This window comes from Cupressus sempervirens, chromosome 2, assembly GCF_028749045.1.
Source record: "Cupressus sempervirens isolate cs-2001-9-10 chromosome 2, ASM2874904v1, whole genome shotgun sequence".
Classification (NCBI taxonomy): Eukaryota; Viridiplantae; Streptophyta; class Pinopsida; order Cupressales; family Cupressaceae; genus Cupressus; species Cupressus sempervirens.
The window spans coordinates 32,167,776-32,192,460 of record NC_143119.1 but is presented as its reverse complement, the minus strand read 5'-3'; the positions used below and the strand labels follow the sequence as shown (position 1 = coordinate 32,192,460).

The following is a 24,685-nucleotide window of genomic DNA, read 5'->3' as shown; positions in this document are numbered from 1 at the left end:
TTTATATATATAAATAAAATTTATTGATTATGATCTAATACTTATCTATATTATAATCATATTCTATTTTTACTTATTTGCATAAATAATATTATTCCAATATCATGTTAATAATATAATTACTCTGATAATAAATCATATTATAGTTCACTAATAATGATTATAATATTTATTTATTTGTATATTTATTTATGAAAATCTTTTTATTTCATGATTATTTATTATTAAGTCCTATAAAAATGGGGACATCACAGAGACACTTCCAACTGAGGGTGGTGCAGGTAAGATAGTGCTAGTAGAGACTACCAAGGGTGAGATCCATGCCACCATTGACTCATGGTTGCAGTTGCTGGGAATTCCACCAAAGAACTGTTGTGAGGTTTTAACACCATCGCCCCATTGCAAATGGGGACACCCTCTTTTTGCTTTAGTAGTAGTAGTGGTCTTAGGTTCTCTTAGTTGGTCTTATTGGGTAGCATTTTTTCAAGTTTCCAAGTCAAAGAGATCAATTTGGGCGACTTTAACTGTTGAGAAGTCAAGTTTGTCAAGGGTATGAGCAAGAGTTGAGCTAAGCTACTCAAGGATATGGATTTCTGATGAAATAAGTAAGAACCTTTTGAAAAAAATTGTTCCTGTTTCGATTTCACCTTAGAAAGTCAAGACGTGTTGTGGGAAATAACATTGTTGAAGGCATGTTGAATCTTGAAAATTGGCTAAGTCTAGAAATTTTTAGAAACTCCCAAAATATAGAATCTTTATTATAAACCCTATGAAGCTGAAATCTATCCCAAACATCTTCATAATATTTATCTAAAATAAAACTTAAAGTATAAGAAAGACACCTAAACGTCACACTTTATCTAAATTACTTTGCCCTTTGAGCTAAAAAAATTTGAAGTGACAACGTGTGAATTTCAACATGCAAAGTAGGGGTCGTAAATTGTAGGATCCCAAGATTTCTACTCTTGTGAAATCCTAGCATTTTCTATCTATATTTAAGTGATGTAGTTTTAAGTGACATTTTGATCAAAGCTATCAACTCCAAATTGATCAAAAATATGGGAAATGGTACAAAGACAAAATCAAGTAAGTTTGATCAAGAGAGCAAGAGTTAGCAGAATTCCTCTAAGCCTAAGTATTCCACCCAAAGTTAATCCTCTACTCTCAGAATCTCTGCCCAAGTGAAAACACAACCTTTGACAAATTTAAGTGCCCAAGTCATGAAAATGAAAAAAATTGATGGTTAAGAGATGAAAAAGGTGAAATTATTAAATTTTGAAGGCAAACAAGGGAGCTTTGAACAAGGCAAAGCGTGTAAAGGGTGGCGGAAATCCTCTTAAGTCCAAGATTTCCACCCAAAGTCAATCCTCTATCCTCAAGATCCTCGCCCAAAGAGGGACGTTTTTTTATGATAATTGAGAGCTCAAAGTGGAAGAGATAGAACTGATCGAATATCAAAAGATGAGAACGGTGAAAATTGAAGGGGCTAAATGATGAAAATGTTGAAGGAGAGAGGGAGATTATGATCAAGATAAAGCATGTAATAAATGGTGGAATTCCTCTAAGCCCAAGATGTCCGCCTTGAAACAATCCTCCAAATCAAAATATTCCCGCTCCCCTCCCCCCAATCATAAACTTTTCTTTTGAAATCCATCAACTACCAATGACTCAATAAGGTTAATAGTGATGTTTGAAGAGGAAGTTGGATAAAATTTGAAGGTAGAATGAGGTATTTTGTGTGAAAATGATGATCATACTGTAGCAAGTTTTTATCTGACCTTAATGTGGATCTGGTGCAGCACAAGGCAGGAAAATCCCCAAAGGAGATGTCCTAGCCCCTAGCAATTAACCACACAACTAAATATAAACAATAACAAAGGGATTTAGATCCAAACAATGCCAATTCTCATAATAGAATCATAAGATTCACATCCAACATGCTCGGCTGTAAGACCTTCTAGGTATGGCCAAATACAAGTGATTACAATAATAGTTCTCCAAGACCTCGCAAGATCCAACCCCTTAGCTAGCCCAGACCCTCAAACTAGTAGAAAACCTTAACAAGAATCTAAACTTGTCCTCACAAGCCACCAAGCAACCTTCTTGTTTCCCAAGCCCACACTTAGCTACTAGCTCTTCTTAACTTCGCTCCTCTTAATACTCCATGTTGAACGAATGACTCTAAATAAAACAAGACCCTCTACTTATACTAAAACCAAGCCACAAGTCAACCTAGCAAGTTACATTAAATAAACCGTCATGCCACAAGTTGGCTTGACAACAAACATTAAATACATGACTAAATAGTTAGGACAAACCCCAAGTCTACGATGCATAACTAACTCATATGACAACATAAAAGTATGTGCCCTAAGGCATAGGTCCACTGTAATGTTTCAGTAATGTTCCTGAAAGTTTTGGAGATTTCCTAAACAGTTTCGGAGATGCTACCAAATGGTTTCTACTCTGATACCACTGTAATATTCCGAACGATTTCGGTAATGTTCCTAAAAGTTTTAGAGATGCTCCCAAATGGTTTCTGCTCTGATACCACTATAATGTTCTGTTCTCGACCTCTATTCTAAAAAAATCTTTCTACCCAAAAAAATGACAATCAAATGAAGCATGTGCGGTAATCTAAAAGCCGTACAGATGTCAAAGAAAATGTATGGACAATGGGAAGGTCGTATGGTACAGTGTTGGACTGAAGGTGTGTCATACGGTGACACAAGGAGAATGGATGCTCAGGAAGGATGGTCGTACAGTGAAGACCGTAGGATGTGGGGCTTGGATGAGGAGTCCGTACAGTAGGGAGGCAGTGGTGTACGGTGGCCAAGTCTTGGCCGTACGAGAGAGGCTTGTGGCCATATGGTAGGCAAGACGCAACTGTCGTACGGTAGATAGGATAATGTTCGTATGGTATCAGGAACAAGCCGTACGGTAGAATAATGTCAGTCCTCTGTGATGTGATGTGGTATGGTGTGAAGGCACAATCGTACGTGCAGTAGGGAGGAGGGAGCCGGGAAAAATTGTCTATATAGTAGAGTAATGTAGCAATGCAGAAAAGATGTGCTTCGCACTATGGGAAGCGGATGATGTACAGATGGAAAGGAAATGTTCAAGCATGCAATGAATAACTAAGAGACCAGAACTCATCAGATAAAATCCAAAAAATAATGGAGATTGAACATGAATAATCCTTCAATTAATATTTGCCAAAAGATGGTGCTCCAATTTGCTAGATCCGAGCGAAGTATTACATGTAACGGAATAGGGTGAGGGTTGAATCGGAAGATCTTTAACTTCCGAAACGGCAAACAACAGAGAACCCCAACGGGAATTTGCAATACAAAATAAATAATCAGAATGCATATCTACGACTATCTACAAGCCATGCTTAAATACCCGTCAAGGAAAACCTTTCCGACGGTGTACAAAGATAGCCGACAGCAACACTTACCAATAGAAACTAAAATAAAAATAGTTCTGAGATATATAAAATCAGTCGGAACCACAAATACAAATATTAACTTGGGTCCCATATTAATTAATTAAAGTAACTAATTAAAGGTCCTTATATTATTTAAATTCCGGGACCACTTAATTAATTAATTTAATAAAAAAATTAAATTAAAATTTGGGGACATGACATCCACGTGTCATCCAACGATCCAAATCCAAAAGTGCATAAACCAAATCCGTCATGTCCCCTCTTTTAGCTCAATCTAGCAGAGACATGTGAGTCAGCTTATTATGGGGTCTTGTAGGCTAACAGGGTTGGATAGAGACCCAGTATGGTTATTCAGTGTTGGGGACTTGATGTTCTAGCAGTTACTGATTAGTTGGGAGACATTCCTTGTTTTTAGGAGGCAGTTCCTACTTTTTAGGAGGTATGATCTTGCCCAGGGTTGGGTCTCCATGAGATTACTCTTTGGGTTCAATTTCAGAGGGATAGGGCTTGTTTCCTAAAAATTTTAGGAGCATCCCTAGATTTTAGAGATGACACTGCCAGTGGATCCTTGATTTCCAACTTCAGTCACAGACAGGTGATAGGATGATTTTATGGTTTGTAATGTCAGTTGGGCATTTTGTGGCTATTTGGGTTATATTTTTAATATTTCCTAAGTTAGCGTTTAATAATTAAATAAGGCTAAGTTATTAGCCATTTTGGAGTAATAAGGGGTTTTTGGTCTCATCTGGATGCGCATCCTATGGTGTGATAGCTCGTTGGAAAGGTCTCAAAATTCTCTAAATCTTTCTCTTTGGTCTCAGGGCAATTCAGTGAACAGATTTCTGTCTATGAGGAAAAAGGTCATTTTCTAGTAACATGACCACTTTAAAATAAGAAATTATAACACTTTCACTACCCAATGCCACTTGGAGACACTTAGGGTTCGATTTGCAATTGAGAGGGTTTATAAGGAGATAGAAGCTTCATTCTAAGATCATATTTTGCATATTTGACAACTTGTTAATGAATTTTCTCTAAATAGGCAATTTTTAGTCTGGGACGCAAACACCAAGTTAGTGATTGGCTAGGACGTAGCCCTTAGCAATCTTTGGCACCGAATCTCTTAGACATTGTACGTGGTGATTAAGGACAGAGACATCAATTCTCATTGGGGTTTCAGCATGGCATATCATCTTTCCAGTTGGGACGCGGTTCATTGCAGCCTGTGGGACACCATTTGCAGCAGATACACCACACGGTGTATAGAGTATTGCTTGTATTCACCTCCAAATGTATGATGGATTCAAGAACAATCTTCACTTTCCAGTTTGACATCAAATTTGTATGTGAGCTTTAGGAAATGCATTGGATTTATTGCTTAGCTCTATAATTCAGACAAATCTACCTGGTACGGTTTGCAATAGTTCTGATTTTTACTGAATACCTTATTTATTTCAGTCTTGTTCCATGGTTGTTGTTCCCTATTCCTTCCTATGTTATAAAAGGATCAAAAACAAACAAACCTTTCTGCACTTCTATCTAGTTCTGCAAGAAAACATAAATAAACAGGAAAACAGATTTAAAAATATAAAATTACAGCATATCAATAGAAGAGATCCATCAGGGATCTTTCAAAATCCCACAAATAGAAGCTCACAGAAATAATCTCCAAGATCTACCCAAAAAATAGGAACACGTTACCCGCACCACCAAGAAGGCTCTAGCTCCAATGTGATCAATCCAATCATTATGCGCACATAGGAAAAGGTCCACCAATGTGCCTCGATCACATCCCCAACTGTGCAAACTGTAAAGTCCACAAAATCCAAACTCAATGCTCCTACATCAAACCACCCAGGTAGATAGAAAAGTATCTCCCATACTTTGATGCCCAAAGAAATATCTACACCCAACTTCATCTTTACTAAAAGCTTCCAATCTATCAAGGACAAGAGACCAAATCTGCAAATCCACCAGCTCTGCTTCATCAATTCCAAAATCAAAATCTCAGCAACCCAATCAGTATGCTCACTCCCACGAACAAACTAAACATAGTGCTTCACCAACAATTCCTGCAACTAATCACAACCCGCAAAAAAAATCCTCAAACATGAAATGCAAAATTATTGCAGCCAATGGTGAATTGTGTATTGGCCAAGGGGCTTTCCCAACTTGTGAATCCAAAATATACTAGAGATTTGACACTAAAGGGGCTCATTTGGAGGATTGACAAAAAATTTATTTCAAGGTAATGGTGTTGAGAAAGATACTTTGAAGAATCAATTGAAGGTCACTAGTAATATAATTGTTGCCCTTAGTACACTATGATTGTCGTCGATAAATATTGTAGCGAACAGGTTGGTGTCATCAGTAATTGTTGTGTAGTCGATGGGTTGATGTCGTCGGTAATTGTCATGTAGCCGACAGACCCCTTCAGGAAGGTTCCGCGAGAAGTAGATTAGTATTGTTATGTCGTCGATGGACCCCTTCGGGAAGGTTCGGCAGGTAGTATTTATATCCCGTCTGGGATCATTGTAAATCATCTTATGAAGCATAATATAATGTTCTAGCATATGCGAATACTCTAAGGAGTTTTGTTGTTCGTGTTCATTATCTGTGTGCCATATTAATCTATGCGGTAAACATTTGGTGTCATTGCCCCATGAACCTGGAAGGTGGGAGGAATGAAGATTATGCCAAATCAGCTTAACAAGGATCGAAATAAGGTCAAGAGAAAAGATGGAATCCGTACTGCGCAAGAAAATTTAATTCTGACACAGAAGGCCAAACGCAGAAGGAGGTTTCAGGAGATTGCCGACGGACATAGAAGCGCGAAAGAATTGTTGGAGGAGACTCGACAGCGGGTGGAATTGGTGGAGGAAGCAAGGGAGGAGTTTTTGAATTTGTATTCACCGAGAGAAGAGAGTCCAGACGAAAGAGAACTGACTCGCATGGCTCAGAGTGCTGACAGAGCAAGAGCATGGAGTGAACTCTTTGTCCAGGATACACTTCCGCAAGGGACAACTTCAGAAGATCCTTCTTCACCAAGGTTTGCAGCTGTTGAGACTGCCAATGTGGGAGAACAGTCCGTCAGTGTGGGAGAACAGACCGCTGGTGTTGGAGAACAGTCCTCTGGTGTGGGAGACCAGTCTGCCGATGTGGGAGTATAGTCCACCGCTGTGGGATTACAAATTGCCGGTGTGGGAGTGAACAGTGCTAGTGTTGCAGGACCGAGCAACGCCCGTGCACAAAATCCAGTAGTGATGGCAAGACCAAAAGAAAGTTGCCGAAATTTGATGGTGATGGTACGACTGATCCGATCCAACACTATAAAACATGCGAAACGATTTGGAGGACAAATAGCATAACAGATACAAACGAATGGGTCCGACAGTTTTCGGCAACCCTACGGGGTGTTGCAATTGATTGGTTCACTGATGCAGATCCCCAAAACTTAACCACTTGGGACAACCTTAAGAAAGAGTTTACTCCCGAATTTCAACTATTGCGTGACAACAACGAAAATGTCATAGAGATATACAATACAAAGCAAAAGAAGAATGAAATTGTCCGCGTCTACGCCAGGAAATTAAAAGATTTGATAAGTAAAAGGGAAAATAAGTCGGCGGACGGACTGAAGAAAAGATGGTTCGTGGAAGGCCTATGCCCGAAGTTGCAGAAGAAGATGAAAATTATGCTGCCATCGTCATACATAGAAGCATACAACAGAGCGATGAACTTGGAAAGTGAGCAAAGGACGAAAAAGAAGAAGAATAGTTCCTCCGACTCAAATGATGACGCCTCCTCGAGAGAGGATAGCAGTGATGATGAAAACAATAGCAAGAAGGTCCGCGCCCTATAGAAGGACATGATCTGTATGATGAAGGAATTTAAAAACATGCAGAATGAGACAAAGGGAAGCGAGATGTGGTGCACAGAATGTAAAACGGAAGGTCATACTAAAGGGTCCTGTCTAAAGAACTAGTTCTGTGATATTTGTCAAATCATGGGACATTCCACAAAAGAATGCCCCTTCAACATGAAAACCAAAGGAAATCAAAAAGTGTTCCTAACATAGGCAGCTTCCACGTCAAGAGGGAACGGAAATGCAAACATTGATGGTGCCACTTCGAGTGGGTACAAGAATAATAGCAGAGGGCAAAACAACAATAACAATGCGAACAATAACAATAATAATGGCAACAGAAGTCAAATTCAGTATGATGCAAATGGACGACCGATCGTTCAATGTCGAGCATGTAATTTGTGAGGTCATTTTCACAGGATTGTACAACGGCAAACACACCGAAATTATTATGCAGATGGTGCGGACCTGGAGACCATAAAGATGCGAAGTGCCCAAAATCCGGAGTAAATTTGATCACTGTCGGAACAGAAGAAGAGGAGGTTCTAGCAATTACACAGAGGCAAGCAAAGGTGTACCCGGACTCGGCGGAAGAAAAGAGGAAATTGGGGGAAGCACGGGCAGAAATTGAAAAGGCATCACAAGCAGAGACATCTCAGTTGAAAGACATCACCGGCACCTCGGCAAGGAACTCCACGGAACAAAACATTGTACGAAAGATCTTACAAACGGAGGTACCGGTCAAGATAAGTGACCTCCTCACAATGTGCCAATTACGGACGGCCATTCTGAATTATACACCATTTTCAAAAGCAATGAAGGACATAGGAAGGGACAGTAGTGGAACGACGGCAACAAACCCAATGCTTCTGGCACTCACAACGGGAAGGCATCCAGCAGTCGTCGAGATGGAGACTTTGGAAAATGTTCTGACAGACACAATTGTCGACGGACGGTTCGGCGTGAATGTGTTATTGGAGGATACCTGGAAGAAGTTGGGAAAGCCGACGTTGTGGCCACCTACATTCTAGTTGCTCACGAAAGACCAGCACGGGATCAAACCGTTGGGAACCTTGAGGGCGCAACCAATAACTATTGGAACGCAACCATTTTTCTTGGACTTCATGGTCATTCCATTGAAAAGAAAAGGATATGATGCTATTCTGGGACGTAATTGGTTGGTGCAAGCAAAAGTAAAACATGATTGGAAACGTAATACCCTATCAATGGAGCGCGGAGGCAAAAGATTCATAATTGACCTACACACACAAATGGTAGGTGAGGAGACAGCATCGTCAGATTCAGAAGGTGAAGGCGAAAGTGACAACGAAAGAAAGAGGAGAATGGAACCAGACGAAGGAGTATTGAGACTAGGAGGAGGATCGAATGACAATGACCTAGACTCAGTGAATGGCATTTTCCACTGGTAGATAGAAGACTACGAACTATTTCCGAGTTGTAATATGTTAAGGGTCAACGAAGGTGAGAAAACAGAGAAAAATGAATGTCCGAAGGAATATAGAGAAGCGGATGAAGGAAAGGCGGTTACGGCTGAAGTTGAGGGGAAGAACATACAGTACAAACCCAGAAAAAGGAAAAATTCCACCATCCAATACACGGTGAACGTACCGCACAAAAAGAAAAGAATGCATCGCACCATAAAATTAGTTGAAGGGTGCCGACAGTAAGGAAATAATCTAGATGCACGACAACCGCAGGCATAGTGGGTGACGGAGGTGACACAGAACAGACGTAAGGCGTGGCATGACAAGCATCTCAAACTCAACAGGTTTCAACTGGGGCAATTGGTACTCAAGTACGATGGTCGGAATAAAATTAGACCAAGGAAGTTTAAGGTCAGATGGGTTGGGCCATACCAGATCCGAGAGGTCAGCGACAATTAAGCGATCAAATTGTGGCCCTTGGACGGGCAAGAGGTGCCTCAGGCAGTCAACGGTTCAAAATTGAAAATATACCGTGCCAAGAAGACTTCGTCGCCGTTGCCGTCGCAGAATGACCAGATGACTCCTTTGTCATTGTCGTTACAGAACAGCGACGCCCCGAGGCAAAATTGAGGTGTTGTATATTTATTGTAAAAAAAAAAAAAAAACAAAAATTTAAAAAAAAAGATTGAAAAAATAAATAAATAAATAAATAAAAATTGGGAAAAAAAAAGAAAAAAAGAAAGAGACTCAACTTGCAAGATGGCCGCGGACAGAGTGTTATCCCCTGCAGGCATGGTTCTGCGGGCGGCCTATTTTTTTTCTCCCGGCGGACTTGCATTGTTCTCCCACGGATTGCTTATTAAATCCACAGCTTCACTTTTTGTCCGCAACTTTATCTTCTACTCCCACGGCTTCATCTTGTGTCTTCCGCGGCCAGTTTTTTTGAAACCGCGCACTTGCCTTTTCTTACCCACAACGTGTCTCTTAATTCAACAGAGTTCACTCTATGTTCAGCGGAGGTGCTTATCAATTCGACGTTTGGTGTTTTCTCCTGCTAGGTTACCTTAAAGCAACCACGACTTGCCTATTCTCCCACAAACAAAACAAAGGGCAGCTTTGTGATTCAGCACGTTGATAAAGACCAGAACATCCATGTGCAAGAGGAAGAAACAACCATCATGCACGCAATTCATTTCGAGGAAGAGGAATGATTGAGGATTTAAGGATCTTGAGCTCGGATGCAGTTCTTAGTACCCTTGGTGCATAGTTTATTGAATTTGTTGTATCGATACGTGCAGTTTGAGCATTCCAGATCGCAGTTTGATCAACATTTTGTGGGTTTTCTTATGCGGTTGGATTATGTTGGGGTCCGAGTGATGGGCTGGACGAAGTGTGGGAAAGAGCAGTCGAGGCAGCTCTAGACAGACAGAATATCATAGAATGTTTTCATTGATTAGGTTCATGACGGGCAGAGGAAGGAGCCAAAAAAATAAAAATAAAACAACTCAAAAATGTTCAGAATGAATAACGCATCATACCGAGGGGAAGGAAAAGACATAAACAAGTGGAAAATGCAAGCAGTTGTCAAAAAGAGTGTGGGATCAAAAGAAAATCACGAAAATGGTGTTTGTGTGGCTTCGAAAGTGCTAATTTGGTCTTGGCGGCGAGGGGCGCTGCCCCTCGACCCTGCGAGGGTGATGCCCCCTAGACCCCCAATCGTTGCGGTTATTAGTCATGGGAAGTGGGACCAATTGATGAGACCTGGAGCTACTGCAGGCATGGAGTGTCTATGTACCAGAGTGGAGTAAGTGTTTGGCGTAAGGCTGTCATGGTGGATGCATAGAGAGCTCGGGAGGAGTTGATCATCCAATTGAGGGCAGTAGAGCAACACTTGGCTCAGTGTACCCAGGAATTGGAAGCAGAGAAAGGGCACAGGTGGCTATCAGGGTTAGATATCAGATTGGCTAAGGTGACAGTGTTGAAGACTAGTTTGGTGTAGGCACGGGACGAATGTGAAAGGCAAGTGACAGAAGCAGATTTATCTTGTTGTAGTTAGTCAGTTAATGTATTTTGGTTGTTAATTTGTCTTAGATATTTTGTAATTGTCGTCCGAAGACAACTTTTTCTTTTGGGGGGGATGATGTCGTCGGTAAATATTGTAGCCGATGGGTTGGCGTCGTCAGTAATTGTTGTGTAGCCGATGGGTTGATGTCATCGGTAATTGTCATGTAGCCGACAGACCCCTTCGGGAAGGTTCTGTGGAAAGTAGATTAATATTGTTATGTAGCCGACAAACCCCTTCGGGAAGGTTCGGCGGATAGTATTTATATCCCGTCTGGGATCACTGTAAATCATCTTATGAAGCATAATGTAATATTCTGGCATATGCGAATAATCTAAGGAGTTTTGTTGTTCGTGTTCATTATCTGTGTGCCATAATTAATCTATGCGGTAAACAATGATGACACTCACAGATCATTGAAGACCTCTACATGAAGGCTCAAATTGAAGGAGACAAAAGGGCATGGAATACGATTCTCATTTTATAGAATTGCAAGTGGTTAAAGTAGCTCATGAATCAATGAAATCTGATTATGTGTATTTACTTTCAGATAGGGGTCATGTCTTAAAGGTAATTGAAGTGTATGCTAACAAATTGAAGGGAAAGAAGGATGAGGTCAATAAGCTCATTATGAAACTTAAAGATACTCAGAAAATATTGGAGAATAAGCAAAATGTCTCTTCAAAAAGCAAAAAATTATATTATTGTTACTAATCATTTTAGGGAGCAAGAGAATCAAGTAAGGACTGAATTTATCAATGAAGTGATTAAGGAACTTAACAACAGACTTATGATTTGGAAAATTGTCCTAGAAGATCGAATAAAAAAAAATTGGACCAGCTAGAACAACAATGTGAGTTGGGAGTAAAGGATAATATTCAGCTGGTTGACAATTCTTTGTTTGAGGTAGATATTGATTGGAAATTTGATAATCCACTCTTAGAGTTGGATGAGGAAGTTCTTTCTAACCCCAGTGATAAGAATGGAATTGATTACAAGAATTAGGACCCAGGTGCAGTTTCTAGTGATGAGGTTTGGTCACTAGATTGGAGTAGTGGATCGATCTCTAGAGTTAAAACTTTCTAATCAGCCTGCACATGGGCTCAAATTCTAATCTACAGATGAGTTGGATGGATTCTTTGGTACGACAGATGAATAGTTCCTCGTTAAGGGGCAATAGTAGATATGCTTTGATCATAGGAGATAGATTTTCATCTACGTCCATACTCATAACTCCTATGTGTTCAATGGAATTTATATATTTTAACTATTGTAGTAATTACTTCACAACATTGGTGTTGACCTCCGTCATAAGGCAATTTGATTGTGTACACTTGCAGACTTCAGTGCAGTTAGTTGTGGGCCATCCTTTGGGCACAACTCAATTATCTTTCACTTCCACTGGGTTGAATTTGAGGTACTGCTATCATTTAATAACATTAGTATGTTTTCTTTCAAATGATAATCGAAGAGTTGGAATTGTTAAGAAACTTGATTTTCCTACACTAGCATTTGGAGGCTAACTGTCGATACAATGTTTCTGGTGGTTGACCATAGAAGTAAAACTTGGCTAGTTGGTGTCATGGTTGGTTATGCTGACTTCTATTCCAGTCCCCCGATAGTGACGGGTCAAATTCTTGTTTGAGTCATCATGAGGGGAGATACTGAGACTTTTACTTTTTCGTTAAATGGATTATTCTTTATGTTACCCAAGATTGTGATTGGCAAGGAATTGGTTGATGGGGTCTTTCTTAAGTTACCTTGGCAAGATATGTTACATGGCATTGATTTCAGACCTCTTAGAGTTTTCAGACCTATGGGAGTTATTTACACCAACAGCTTAGGATAGGTTGATATGATTTTATCGTGTGCCTATTATGGGTGCCTATAAATGGCAAGTTGTAATACCCCGGCTGGGTATTATCTTCAAACTCTCAAGTGAAATCTCATAAAAATATTGAACAACAATGTATGGAACTGAATCTAACAATTCTCAACAAAATATCCCCACCAATTCATCCAATATAACAGCTTCTATAACCTCGAGTTCGTTATTGCATTATACATCAGCACTACAATAACTTATTATCACCATAATCCAATCTTAAAAACAATATTACAGTCAGATTGGAAATACTAGACCAAATACAATGTAAGTACAAATGAGACACCCGAAATGACGCCTCCCCCACGATGGGTTTTCGTCCACCGTCTTTTGGCTTGTGGGGTTTCGTCCTCCAAGTAGGCTGAAGTTGAAGCTTCCAATTGACTCTCCTAGAGAGATCAATAATCAGATCAAAAACCAAGTAAATATCCAAGCATCCCCACGACAGAACGAGACTCCCTCTTTTAAAGCTCAACTATTACTCTTCAGAATCCTATTTCGTCTTTCATCTTATCTCCTTTGTCACCTTTTCCCCTTCTTTAGATAAAAGAGACCTTTTAAATAGTTTTAATTGAACTCCAAAGTCACTTTTAATTGTCTTATAATTTGGATGTTAATTTTCTAATGTCCCCAAAAAAGGGACATTACACGAGTTTAGTAATTTAGTAATAAAGCCACTTTATTATTATCTCCCTAATTTCAAATAAAAGGTGGGAAAGAATATCAAGAGACGGTGGTAAAACTAGAAGCACAATGTACAATGCTTGCATCAATAAGACTTTGGCCAATGTGGTGCTATGCAATGGTGTAGTAACCATCCATCACTTGAACTAGTAGTATATGCCTAGTCATGAAGATCATTCTCATAGGCATGGAAGTCTACAGGGCATGACCAACTAAAATGGTTGTGGGCTCTAAACACCAAAGCTCAAATGGCAATAAGACTAGATCTCGCTTCTGCACTTCTCATGTAAGGTTTGTTTACCGTACGAGGTAAATGGCTTAATGCATACAGACAATAGACAAGAACATGTAACATAGTAGTACTCCTTTTATTATTCGCATATATGCCAAAGAGATTACATAGTGCTTCCAATGATGATTACAATGATCTCGGATGGTGTACATATACTTCCCGAAGAACCTTCCCAAAGGGGTCCGTCGGTTACATAACAATTACCGACTGCATGCTAATCTACCCGTCGGTTGTTTTATAATTTTACCAACAATATGGGTTTGGCCACTTCTAAAAGGATGTTGTGTAGGAGACCGAGTGGTCAAAGTTAGGGAGTTAAACCTTTGATCTCTTATGTCTAAAGGTTCTAGGTTATTCTTCAAGTATGGAAAAAAGTGGGTGGCACCCTACAAGTAGAAGATTAGACACCAATGAAGGAGAGCTTCATTTCTTGAAATCCTTTTGATTTGACTTTTTTCTTTCTATTTGATGTGCTTTATCCTTTCATTAATATATGCTAGGATTTATGCTTCTAGAATGGATACATCATTTTTTCTTGTGCAAGCTTTGATGCCTAGTCTAGGGATGTGGCATAAATGGCCCTTTACCCAACTTTATGAGCTTGAATAGCTAACATCCCACCTACTACAAGTCCAAACGTGATTCTCACCGCCTAGAAGTTGTACCCTATCAACATATTTCTGAAGAAGAGAATATGGGTTTGTTTTGAAGCATGGTCAGCCCATGGAGCTACAATAGTTTTGTTTGTAATCCCTATAACAAGATCACTGAACAACATATTCTTTCTTAAACGCAAACAAATAAAAACACATGTGCACACATATTACAAAACTAATTTGAAAATTTAAGCATGTGTTTTAGATTCCCTAGAAAATGAAAACAAATGCCTATTATAGGTGTGCCAACATTTGAGGTGAATTATGTAGCATAGACGGAGAACTCACTGATTGATCACCGAGTCAAACATGCTCACGACTAATTCAGGAAAAAGCTTGGCATTTTTGGTAAAAAATCATTGAGTACTCGATGAGTTTTTGACCAATCCAAGTTTTCCATCTATGTTTGTACCATTTGAGGGAGTGGTCAATAGATGCAGGGCATCCTTGGTGGGAGACAAACATTTCTCTATCATTGGACCACAGTACCAGCATTGAGGATATTATACGTTCTTAAATTTTTGTTGGTCCAGATCTTTCATCAGTCATACTAGTCCTAGCCATAGCTGCACACTTCTATACAGTCATACAGCCTCAATATAGGGCTAACAATTGCTGTTCGAGCCAGCCATACTATCAACAGGGGTCTGTGTGAGTGGATCTCATGATACTTTCTCTGAAATTTGTTACTTAAATTGCCATTTCGCTTGGACAGAAATTATAGCTTGCTAGTGACAGAACATTGGAATCAAATCAGTTTGTGGTTTGATTTTATGCTTCCAATTGATTTCATATCTGAAAACAATTATTGCTCTAAAATTGATACTGCTATTCACTCATCAATAAGCAAGTACAATAATTAACTGGGCCTCTACGTGTTTTATTTACGGTTGTGGTGCTATGAGTATTTCAGCCTGTGAGAGTTTATTCCACAAGTCTCCAGCTATTTAGCTGATTTCCAGTTTGTTGTTCTAGTCTATAATTTTCAAAAAAGTCAGAAAATTTCCAAAAAAAATCAGAGATATTAAAATTCTTCAGTAGGGACATTACACATGCTGAAAGACTTCAACATGCCAATACACTAGTTATTCACCAATGCATCCCTGGACTGTTTTAACGTGTCTGGTTATTCTTTGAGTGTTTGAATGTACAATCCTGTGGGATACTAAAAAGACCCAACAACATGATGCATAAAAGATAAGATTTCGAAACATGTTGAGGGTAGATAAATGAGGATATCCAACTGATAAACTTGACTTCAAAATTTCCCCATGAGTAAAACAGTTGAAGCGAAGCAAATGAAAAGAATGGGGGACGTCAACAAGCACATCTGTTGCTAGATGATCGACAATGCCATTATAAGACCATTTGATATGGTTAAGGTTAAGGTTAGTGTTGATGTGTGTTTTATGACCCACCAAACAGTAGAACAAAATACCAAAATATCTTATCCTCTCTTGAATAAAGTCTCGTGTATGCTAAGATTGCTAGAAGATCATACGATGACTTCAAGGTTCCTTTAATGCCAAGTCTTGACTGTGGATAAGATCGGTGGTTGATGTGATTTGTTGATGATCATAAGGGGACTTACATGTTTATTCAGATTTATTTCAAGCCATACTAGATGTGAGAGCTATCCTAAGGTTTTGCAATGAAGTACTTTTTGGAGTTTTCACAAAAGATGCAGAAATTAAATAGGATAGGCTTTAGGAATTCTATTCTAATCCTAAGGGTAGCGATGGCAATAAATAGTACTCTAGTGGAAAAATTCCTCAAATTATCGAGCTCCACTTCGCCAAGTTATACTACAACTACGAGTGAACTAGTGCAATCTTCAAAGGTTATGCCAAAGATTTTCATACCACCGCATACACCATCATAAAGAACAATGTATACAAATGATAGAAGTTAAACATATGTATGAAAGGGGTTAAAGCTAATTTTGCACAACGAGTTAGAATCACTAAAACGTCAAAAGTATGAACCAAAGGAATTCATCAATACACCATCATATTCTTCATTGTGACCACCACACATTAACTAGGCTAAACTTAATCTAATTGAAGGAATTTAAGAGAACAAGCAAGCACTAGGACGCATCAAGTATTCACCACGCTTCAATGAAAACTTTATTATCTCGGTAGCTCATAGCAACAATCTCATAAAAATACCCCCTTTTACAAATGAGAAGTGAGGCCTTTATATAGGTTCTTGATTACAATGGGTGGCCCGGATGATCACAATAACCGATGGCCCAGAGCATGCCATATCAGCCCTAATTAGGGTTAGGGCAAAGAAAAGGATTGTACATTAATGCATCAAGGAATCCACTATTGTAGTGGGTAATAAATTCCCACTATGAATGCTTGCACAGAAAGTGAGTGGGGTGCAATAAATATCCACCATGCATGTCCATTACCCAATAAATGCTCAGTCTTCCTTGAATAAATTATTCTTGATTCCATTCTCTAAATGCATAGAAGTTTGACTTGGAGACCTTAGTTCTTCGTCAAAGATAATTGGATGCCATGAAATGATGATGGAGGCCATGCAAGCTCGAATCTTTTCCAACTGCGTCATTTTATAACTAAGATCCAACTTTAACTGACTTTTTTGAAAATCTCTCCTTGAACATTCTCGTCTTCCATGTACTTGCTTGGAAATTTATCTCCCTAAAATGGATTAGAATCCCTTGCTGGTGATTATTTTAAACTAGAATTTCTTCATATTGAACTTCTTTCACCATGTTCTTGGATTTTTGGATTTGAGCATCTTTCTTAAATTTCTAGAACTAGAGCTTTCTCCTCCTTTCTCTTCAAATGCTTTAAATTCACTATTACACCTTTTCTTACATTTTTGAAGAATTCCCCCTATTTCTTTATCATCATCAATCATTTTTCCAGTCTTGGGTGCACACTTGAAGAGGGTGAAATTTTAGATCTAGAGGAGAAATTTCCAACACTGATCTTTTTTCATTTTTCCATGAAGGAAAAATTTCAAACACTCGGCCATTTTTCTCTTCCACGAAGGCAAAATTTTCTGAAACTTGGCCATTTTTTCTTCCATGGAGGAGAAAGTTTCCAACACTCAGCCATTTTTACTTCCATGAAGGACCAACACTTGTCATTTTCCTTCAATGAAGGAGAAAGTTTCCAACACTTCGAAATTTTTCTTCCATGAAGGAGGAATTTCCAACACTTAGCCATTTTTTTTCTTCCATGAAGGAAAAACTTCCAACACTTGTCATTTTTCTTCCATAAAGGAGAAAGTTTCCAACACTCAAAATTTTTTCTTCCATAAAGGAGGAATTTCCAACACTTAGCCATTTTTCTTCCATGAAGGACAAATTTCCAACACTTCCCATTTTTCTTCCATGAAGGACAAATTTTCAACACTCAGCATTTCTTCTTCCATGATAGAAGAATTTCCAACACTTAGCCATTTTTACTTCCATGAAGGACCAACACTCGTCATTTTCCTTCAATGAAGGAGAAAGCTTCCAACACTTAGAATTTTTTCTTCCATGAAGGAGGAATTTCCAACACTTAGCCATTTTTTTCTTCCATGAAGGACAAACTTCCAACAGTTGTCATTATTTTTCAATGAAGGAAAAAGTTTCCAACACTTAGAATTTTTTCTTCCGTGAAGAAGGAATTTCCAACACTTCGCCATTTTTTCTTCCATGAAGGGCAAATTTCCAACACTTTCCATTTTTCTTCCATGAAGGACAAATTTTCAACACTCAACATTTTTTCTTCCATGAAGGAGGAATTTCCAACACTAAGCCATTTTTCCAAGATTTATAATTTTCTTGCAAGCTGAAATTTTGAGTGGTCATGAATTTTGTCCATGATGGAAGAATTCCACAGCAACCATTTTTCTCCAAGGCAGGATTTTTTGAGTGATCATGGATTTTGTCCATGATGGAAGAATTCTGCAACAACCATTTTTCTCTATGGTAGGATATTTTGAGAGACCGTGGATTTTTTCCATGATGGAAGAATTCCGCAACAACCATTTTTCTCCATGGGAGGATTTTTTAGAGATCGTGGATTTTGTCCATGACAGAAGAATTCCACAACAACCATTTTTCTCCAAGGCAAGATTTTTTAAGTGATCCTGGATTTTGTCCATGATGGAAGAATTCTACAACAACCATTTTTCTCCATGGCAGGATATTTTGAGAGATCATGGATTTTGGTCATGATGGAAGAATTCCGCAACAACCATTTTTGTCCATGGGAGGATTTTTTGAGTGGTCATGGTTTTTGTCCATGATGGAAGAATTTCGGGACAACCATTTTTCCTGATGTTTTCATGCCTTTCCACATTTGGTTTCAAGGGTGATTTCAAACTTAACCATTTTTTTTTGATTGATTGTCATGCTTGCTCATTCTTTTGGATATAGAAACATGTACCCTTTTGGCTCTTTATCAACCATAGCTCACTTGTTGCCAAAATAGACCTACCAAAAATAGACATTCTAAAAATAGTAAGTTGTCCCGAAGTCAAAATAAGGTCAATCTGAGAGGCAGTGAAATTTACTAAAAATAGACTTTCTAAAAATAGTAAGCGGTTCCAAAGTCAAAACAAGGTCAATCTGAAAGGCAGTGAAATTTACTATAAATAGACTTACTAAAAACAGAGAAGCTAAAAAATAGTATGTCAAGACATTCAGTTCTCAAACAAGCAAACAATTTCCATTCTTAGAGCCACACGGACAACACTTTCCAAATCTAGCCAATTTTACCAATTCTCATTTGAAAGAGGGGACCTTAGAAGATTGAGCCCAATACTACCAAGAACTAAAGCCAAAAGGACAAAACCAAGAGACAAAAGGGGACCCCCATTTGCAATGGAGTGATGGTGTGAAAATTCCACAATAGTTAGCAAAGAATATGATGATATTTTGATACGACAAATGACATGGGAGGAATGGAAATTAAATTGATCTCAAATATTGGTTTTGAGAATAATATTTAATAACTGATGTGATATATTGAATTAGAATCTTCTTCTAGCTGGATATGTGTGACTCTCATCTCCTAAGAAATGTGTACTTAGAGAATGGAGCTTGCTTCTGTGAAATTGCAAGCATCAAAACCACAATTACCTTTGTTGCCAAAACAAAATGGTCTCTAGGTAGCTTTCGGATCCTAAGCCAACGTCCAATATACTCTTCTGTCTTTCCCTGGGTATTGGGATGTTGTGGCACAGGATACCTACAAAACATGTATCAGTTACATATAATAGAAGGGTTTCATAAACTAATAAAGAAAGAAAACATCTTCAAAAATCTTGCCAGAAATTTAAAATAGATATTTGTGTTCTAATCTGCATATGCAATCTAAATATTGCAGATCAATTAAGGTTCATCTAGCTAGACAGCTTTCCAGTATACAATAGCAATATTATCAAAAAATCGTTTTTAACATGCCTACAAGTGACTTTCTACAGCAAGTCTAAAAGGGAAGTGGTGCATGGAAAATTAAGACAGGAAGATGGAAAGCACTGCATAATACTATAATAGTTTAACAAACAAATAAGTTGGCTTAGTCAAGGTAAAGCATGCATCCTTTGAGCATTAACTAAAACATATGCTCTTAAACAAGCAGCATATAAAAAATCATATAAATTCATAGATGTCCTGAGTGCTCCTTTCCAATGCCTATGAATGAGAAGTAAGCAGTGCAACTTAACAGAATTGCATGTGAAAAAGTCCCCAATGAAAAGTAAACTGTAACTTCAACAAGTGCGGACACATTAAACATTATCAATGCAGCTTTTCCACGTGATTGCAACATAACCGTAATATAATAGGACATATAACCGATTTGCATTGGAACTGCAGTTTGCCTACAAAAAATACTACAGTTATATAATATTTATGAGCCTGGAATTAAAGTAATGTCTATGCAGACTGGGAAGACAAATAAAATTACCCATTTATAAAAGCAGACAGTCAATAATAACTACAGCGCATAAAAAATAGATGACTTTTTTTTTATTGAACTCATTAAGAAAAGATTAATATGTACTAAAAAGTATAACAGGGCAACCCTTGCACTCTACCATAAAGAAGTATTAGCACCAGATATCAGGGCCCATAATATATCATCAACTCCGTAACTTTCAGTGATGTCAAAAACTCACCTCAGAACCTCTAATCATAGATGCGCACGGACCTGATCCATATAGGTTTAGGTTGCCGGTTGGCAAAAGCATTTACTAATTGTTACTTAATGTATCAGTTATTTTTATTCCCCAGAGGACAACCATATGCCAACTGAACTAGACAAAATGTCAAACAGATGGCTAATTACAGGACCAAAGCCTTAAATCACCCAGAAAGCACGGAATATCATGCTTCCCATTCATTCACCCAATCTTCTTGCTTTTTGGAGCCAATGAGGCTCTTGGCTCAAACACTAACCCGGGCTTATTAGAATGTAGTAGTTCAAAGCTTGGCTGTAGAGATTCTACAGCAAAGGGGGTACACACAAGATACTGAATGCCAGATAAATCCCAGTCACCCAGAGATTGCACTAATTTCAAGGACTTACCCCATCCTTAAGAACAGTATGACTGATAGAACAATAATGTCACCTTTGTTTGCCCAAAAAGAGGACTTTTCCTGACTCCTACCCAGTTGGGTGTCATCTCTGATAGCACCCTCGCATAATCTATGCTTAAGCTCCCTCTTTGATCTATTTACTAGTTCTCTTACAAAATACTGTATATCTAAGTAGGAATTAGATTAATCTGATTTTTTCATAGCCACAAAATAAGCATATATGGGCACAATCATACTCACATTTCAGCAGCATCAATGAAATTGATGCCAGCAGCTGAAGCTCTGTCCAAAAGCTTGCATGATTCCTGGAAGCTATTCTGCTGCCCAAATGTCATGGTGCCTGCATCATTAATTTCCAATCAAAATATTGTTATGTTCTAAAATCTCAAAAGAAAAATGTTAATTTATTAGCCCAAACTGAAGTTTGGAAATTCAAGAAATGGAATATCACATTAAGAAATGAATTGGCAAAGCAAACCTAGTTAAAACAAAACAAACTTAAAAAGAATAACACAACTAACACAAAGCAAACCTAGTTAAAACAAAACACGCACAAGCTTGTGCGGACACACTTATTAAAAACAAAGAAAAACCTGCCTAATTAAAACTAACTAACAATGCAACTGCTTAGATGAAAACATTAACTGGTTCAGCAAAATAGCTACTGTTTTTCAGCTGCTTGCAGGACCTTGCATGTCTACAAACAATTTTGTATAAGTGGAGCATGAACAATTGGAGCAATGATATCAATGCCTGATGTAACACCTCTTGGAAGAGATGAACAAATTCACCTTTTTGAGATGAAACATAAATACCTTGTTGAGGGAGAAACTAAGTGCTGACAGAAGACACGGTATACTCCTATGGAAACCATAACTCAAAATATCACCAAAAAAATGTAGATATTGCGATATCTCGTGAAACCCTCCTGCAGCCGAATAAAACGCAGTAAATTTCGGCGCCGAAATAATGCAAAAAACCACAGTGATAAAAACGGAAAAAAAATGAGTTGAAATGAAAAAGTCACCCAAAAAATCGTTGAAAAGTCATCCATCGTTTAGGGTTTTTTTAACTTTATTAAAACTGCCTTCTTTCTACCTGCCACCGACAACTTCCTTATTACGAGTCGGATTCCGCCATTTCAATGCATTGAAACAACACTCTTCCATTCCGCAATTTTCAAATTCACAAATTATTTGTGATTTCAGTCAGGGGCCAAAAAATTTGAACGGTTTCTGATTTCAGTCAGGAGTCAAATTATAAAATTATTTGTGATTAACAAAGGATTCTTTCATTTGGGGGCCAAAAAATCGATTTGAGTGGGGATGATTTGCAAAGACAGAAAGCTAGCAGTGGAGAGTGGAGAGCCAATCGACATTGACATCCAGGTAAGGGGTAACTTCCATTTCCATACACAGAATTTTTTTGTTTTTTTTCCAAATGTTGACAATAATAAATATAAGACTTCCTTGTTTTTTTAGGTTAAAATATAATTAATATTTTATTATTATTAATTAATAAATTATAAATATTAAATATTAATAAGTTAATAACTGTAGTGTAATTGTAAGATAAAATATTAAATCTAAATTTAAACAAGGATATTTATTATTTATTATTTATTATTCAATAACATACTAATAATTATCAATAATAAGTCAAATTATCAGTAATAATTTATATCTATTTTATATCATCTTTTTCATTTTTAATAACTATAAAATTATAAATAATAAATATATAACACCATTTGCCATTTTATCGTTTTAATTTTTTTGAGTTATTAAGAGTTTTATAAAATAATACAATTATATAAATTAATCCTTAATATATTTTAATAGATCTATGATTTATCCCTATTAAATAGACCTCATTCCAATTTATTTGGTTAACCTGTGCATTTTGGGAATCGCACCTAATTTGTGTTTTCTGGTTTCATTATTTAATTGTGATTTATGCTTTCTAGATTCATACTATTTTAGAAATTGTTACAAATTATGTTTTATCTCAAACTTATCTAATATTTGATTTTTCATTCTTGTTCAGTGGACTTGTGTGTGTCACTAAAACAGGATGACTAGTGGTGGCAGATCAAAGGACCCTTTATGGAAACATGGTATCCCAAGAGAAAAGAAAGGAGATGTCCAATGTATCCATTGCTTTAAATGCATGATTTCAAACATTAGCCGATTGAAATATCATCTTGCAAAGATTCCATGTAATGATATTACACTATGTGAAAAGTGTCCAGAAGAGGCTACAAGAGAGGCTATGACAAGCCTTCAAAAATATGCACAAAGTAAGCCAGCAAAAAAGAGGATATTCAAGGCCATGGCAGCCCCAATGGGGACTTTTAGTTCTACAGGATCACAAACAGGTGGAGAAAGTTCTTCTTCTATTGGGCCTCAGATACGAGGATCAGGAAGTGTGAGTGGGTCTTTACTAGATTTTTGGGTTCCACGTAACACTCTTGGTGCTCAACCTGGCTTACTAGGTACTGCATGGAACAAAGAGATGCACAAGAAGACGAATGTGGCAATTACGAGATTTTGGGTCCAAAATGATCTTTCCTTCAATGCTTTATGTAGTCCATATTGGGATCAAGTGGTAACTTCCATTTCTTTGTCGGGTAAGGGGTTCAAGTCCCCAACTCCCTATGAGGTGAGTGGGCCATTGTTAGATGACAAGGTGAGAAACATTCATTAATTTGTGGAAGAGCAAAGAAGAGTTTGGGAACAGAAAGTTTGCACTATTATATCTTATGGGTGGACTGATGGCAGGAATAGGATGCTCATCAACTTTATAGTTGCTTCAAGGGGGCAATTGGTATTTCTAAAATCAGTTGATGCCTCTCATCACGTGAAAAATCACACATTGTTTTGGAGCCCTTGTGCTGCCCATTGTCTCGACTTGCTTCTTGAGGATCTAGGGAAACTGAGCTTTGTGGAGAAGGTGGTTGAAGATGGACGGAATATTGCGAAATACATCTACAATCATACATGGGTCTTGAGTCTTATGAGAGAGCACACTAGTGGTAAGGATCTTGTACAAGCAGGGGTCACATGCTTTGCTACTAATTTTCTTAACTTGCAAAGCATATCAGAGACATTGTTAGACCTCAAGTGCATATTTCTTGATAAGAAATGGTTAGAGAGTCCTTATGCCAAGAAGCCTGAAGCAGAGAAGAATGTGAGGATTGTGTTTGATGGTAGCTTTGAAAAGCTAATGGAGGAGACCCTCAAAGTAAGTTTTCAAATCTTAATTGATGATTTAGTATTTAATTTTGAAATATTTTCATTGGCTGATTTTGTATGCTTTATTATGTCCAGGTATCAGAACCATTGGTGAAGGTTCTACGAATTGTGGATGGGGATAAAAACCCCATAGGGTTTCTATATGAGGCTATGGATAGCGCAAAAGAAGCCATTCAGCACTTGTATAGGTCAAATGAGACCAAATATTACCCATATGGAACATCATTGATCGTAGGTGGAACCGACAACTCCGTCAACACATTCATGGTTACCGTACGGGTAAAATAAATGGACGTATCCAAACAATGGAACACGAACAGCAAAATTATATTTGCATATGCCAGACATACATTATGCTTCATAAGGTGAATGATAGATAGATTATGATTTACAATGATCCCAGACGGGATATAAATACTATTCGCCGAACCTTCCCGAAGGAGTCCGTCTGCCACAAACATTATGTCCGCTACAAACTATTTACCCACCGACGACAATCACCCCGTCGGCTATAGAA

General features: G+C 38.0%; 1 protein-coding gene across 12 annotated transcripts in view; it reads right to left on the bottom strand.

Annotated features, from left to right (window-relative positions):
• The window catches only part of LOC149570935 (uncharacterized), a 281,257-nt gene that overhangs the window by 180,287 nt on the left and 76,285 nt on the right, over positions 1-24,685 (bottom strand). For 10 of the 12 annotated variants that reach the window (XM_089812482.1, XM_089812484.1, XM_089812492.1 and 7 more), the window contains 2 exons: positions 21,155-21,254; positions 19,454-19,562 (listed from right to left, as the gene is read on the bottom strand). In XM_089812482.1, the coding sequence (XP_089668608.1) occupies positions 19,454-19,562; positions 21,155-21,254 (209 nt within the window). Of the gene's footprint in view, positions 1-19,453; positions 19,563-21,154; positions 21,255-21,729; positions 21,843-24,685 lie in introns of all 12 variants that reach the window. The other 2 variants (XM_089812489.1, XM_089812488.1) reach the window with 1 other exon arrangement.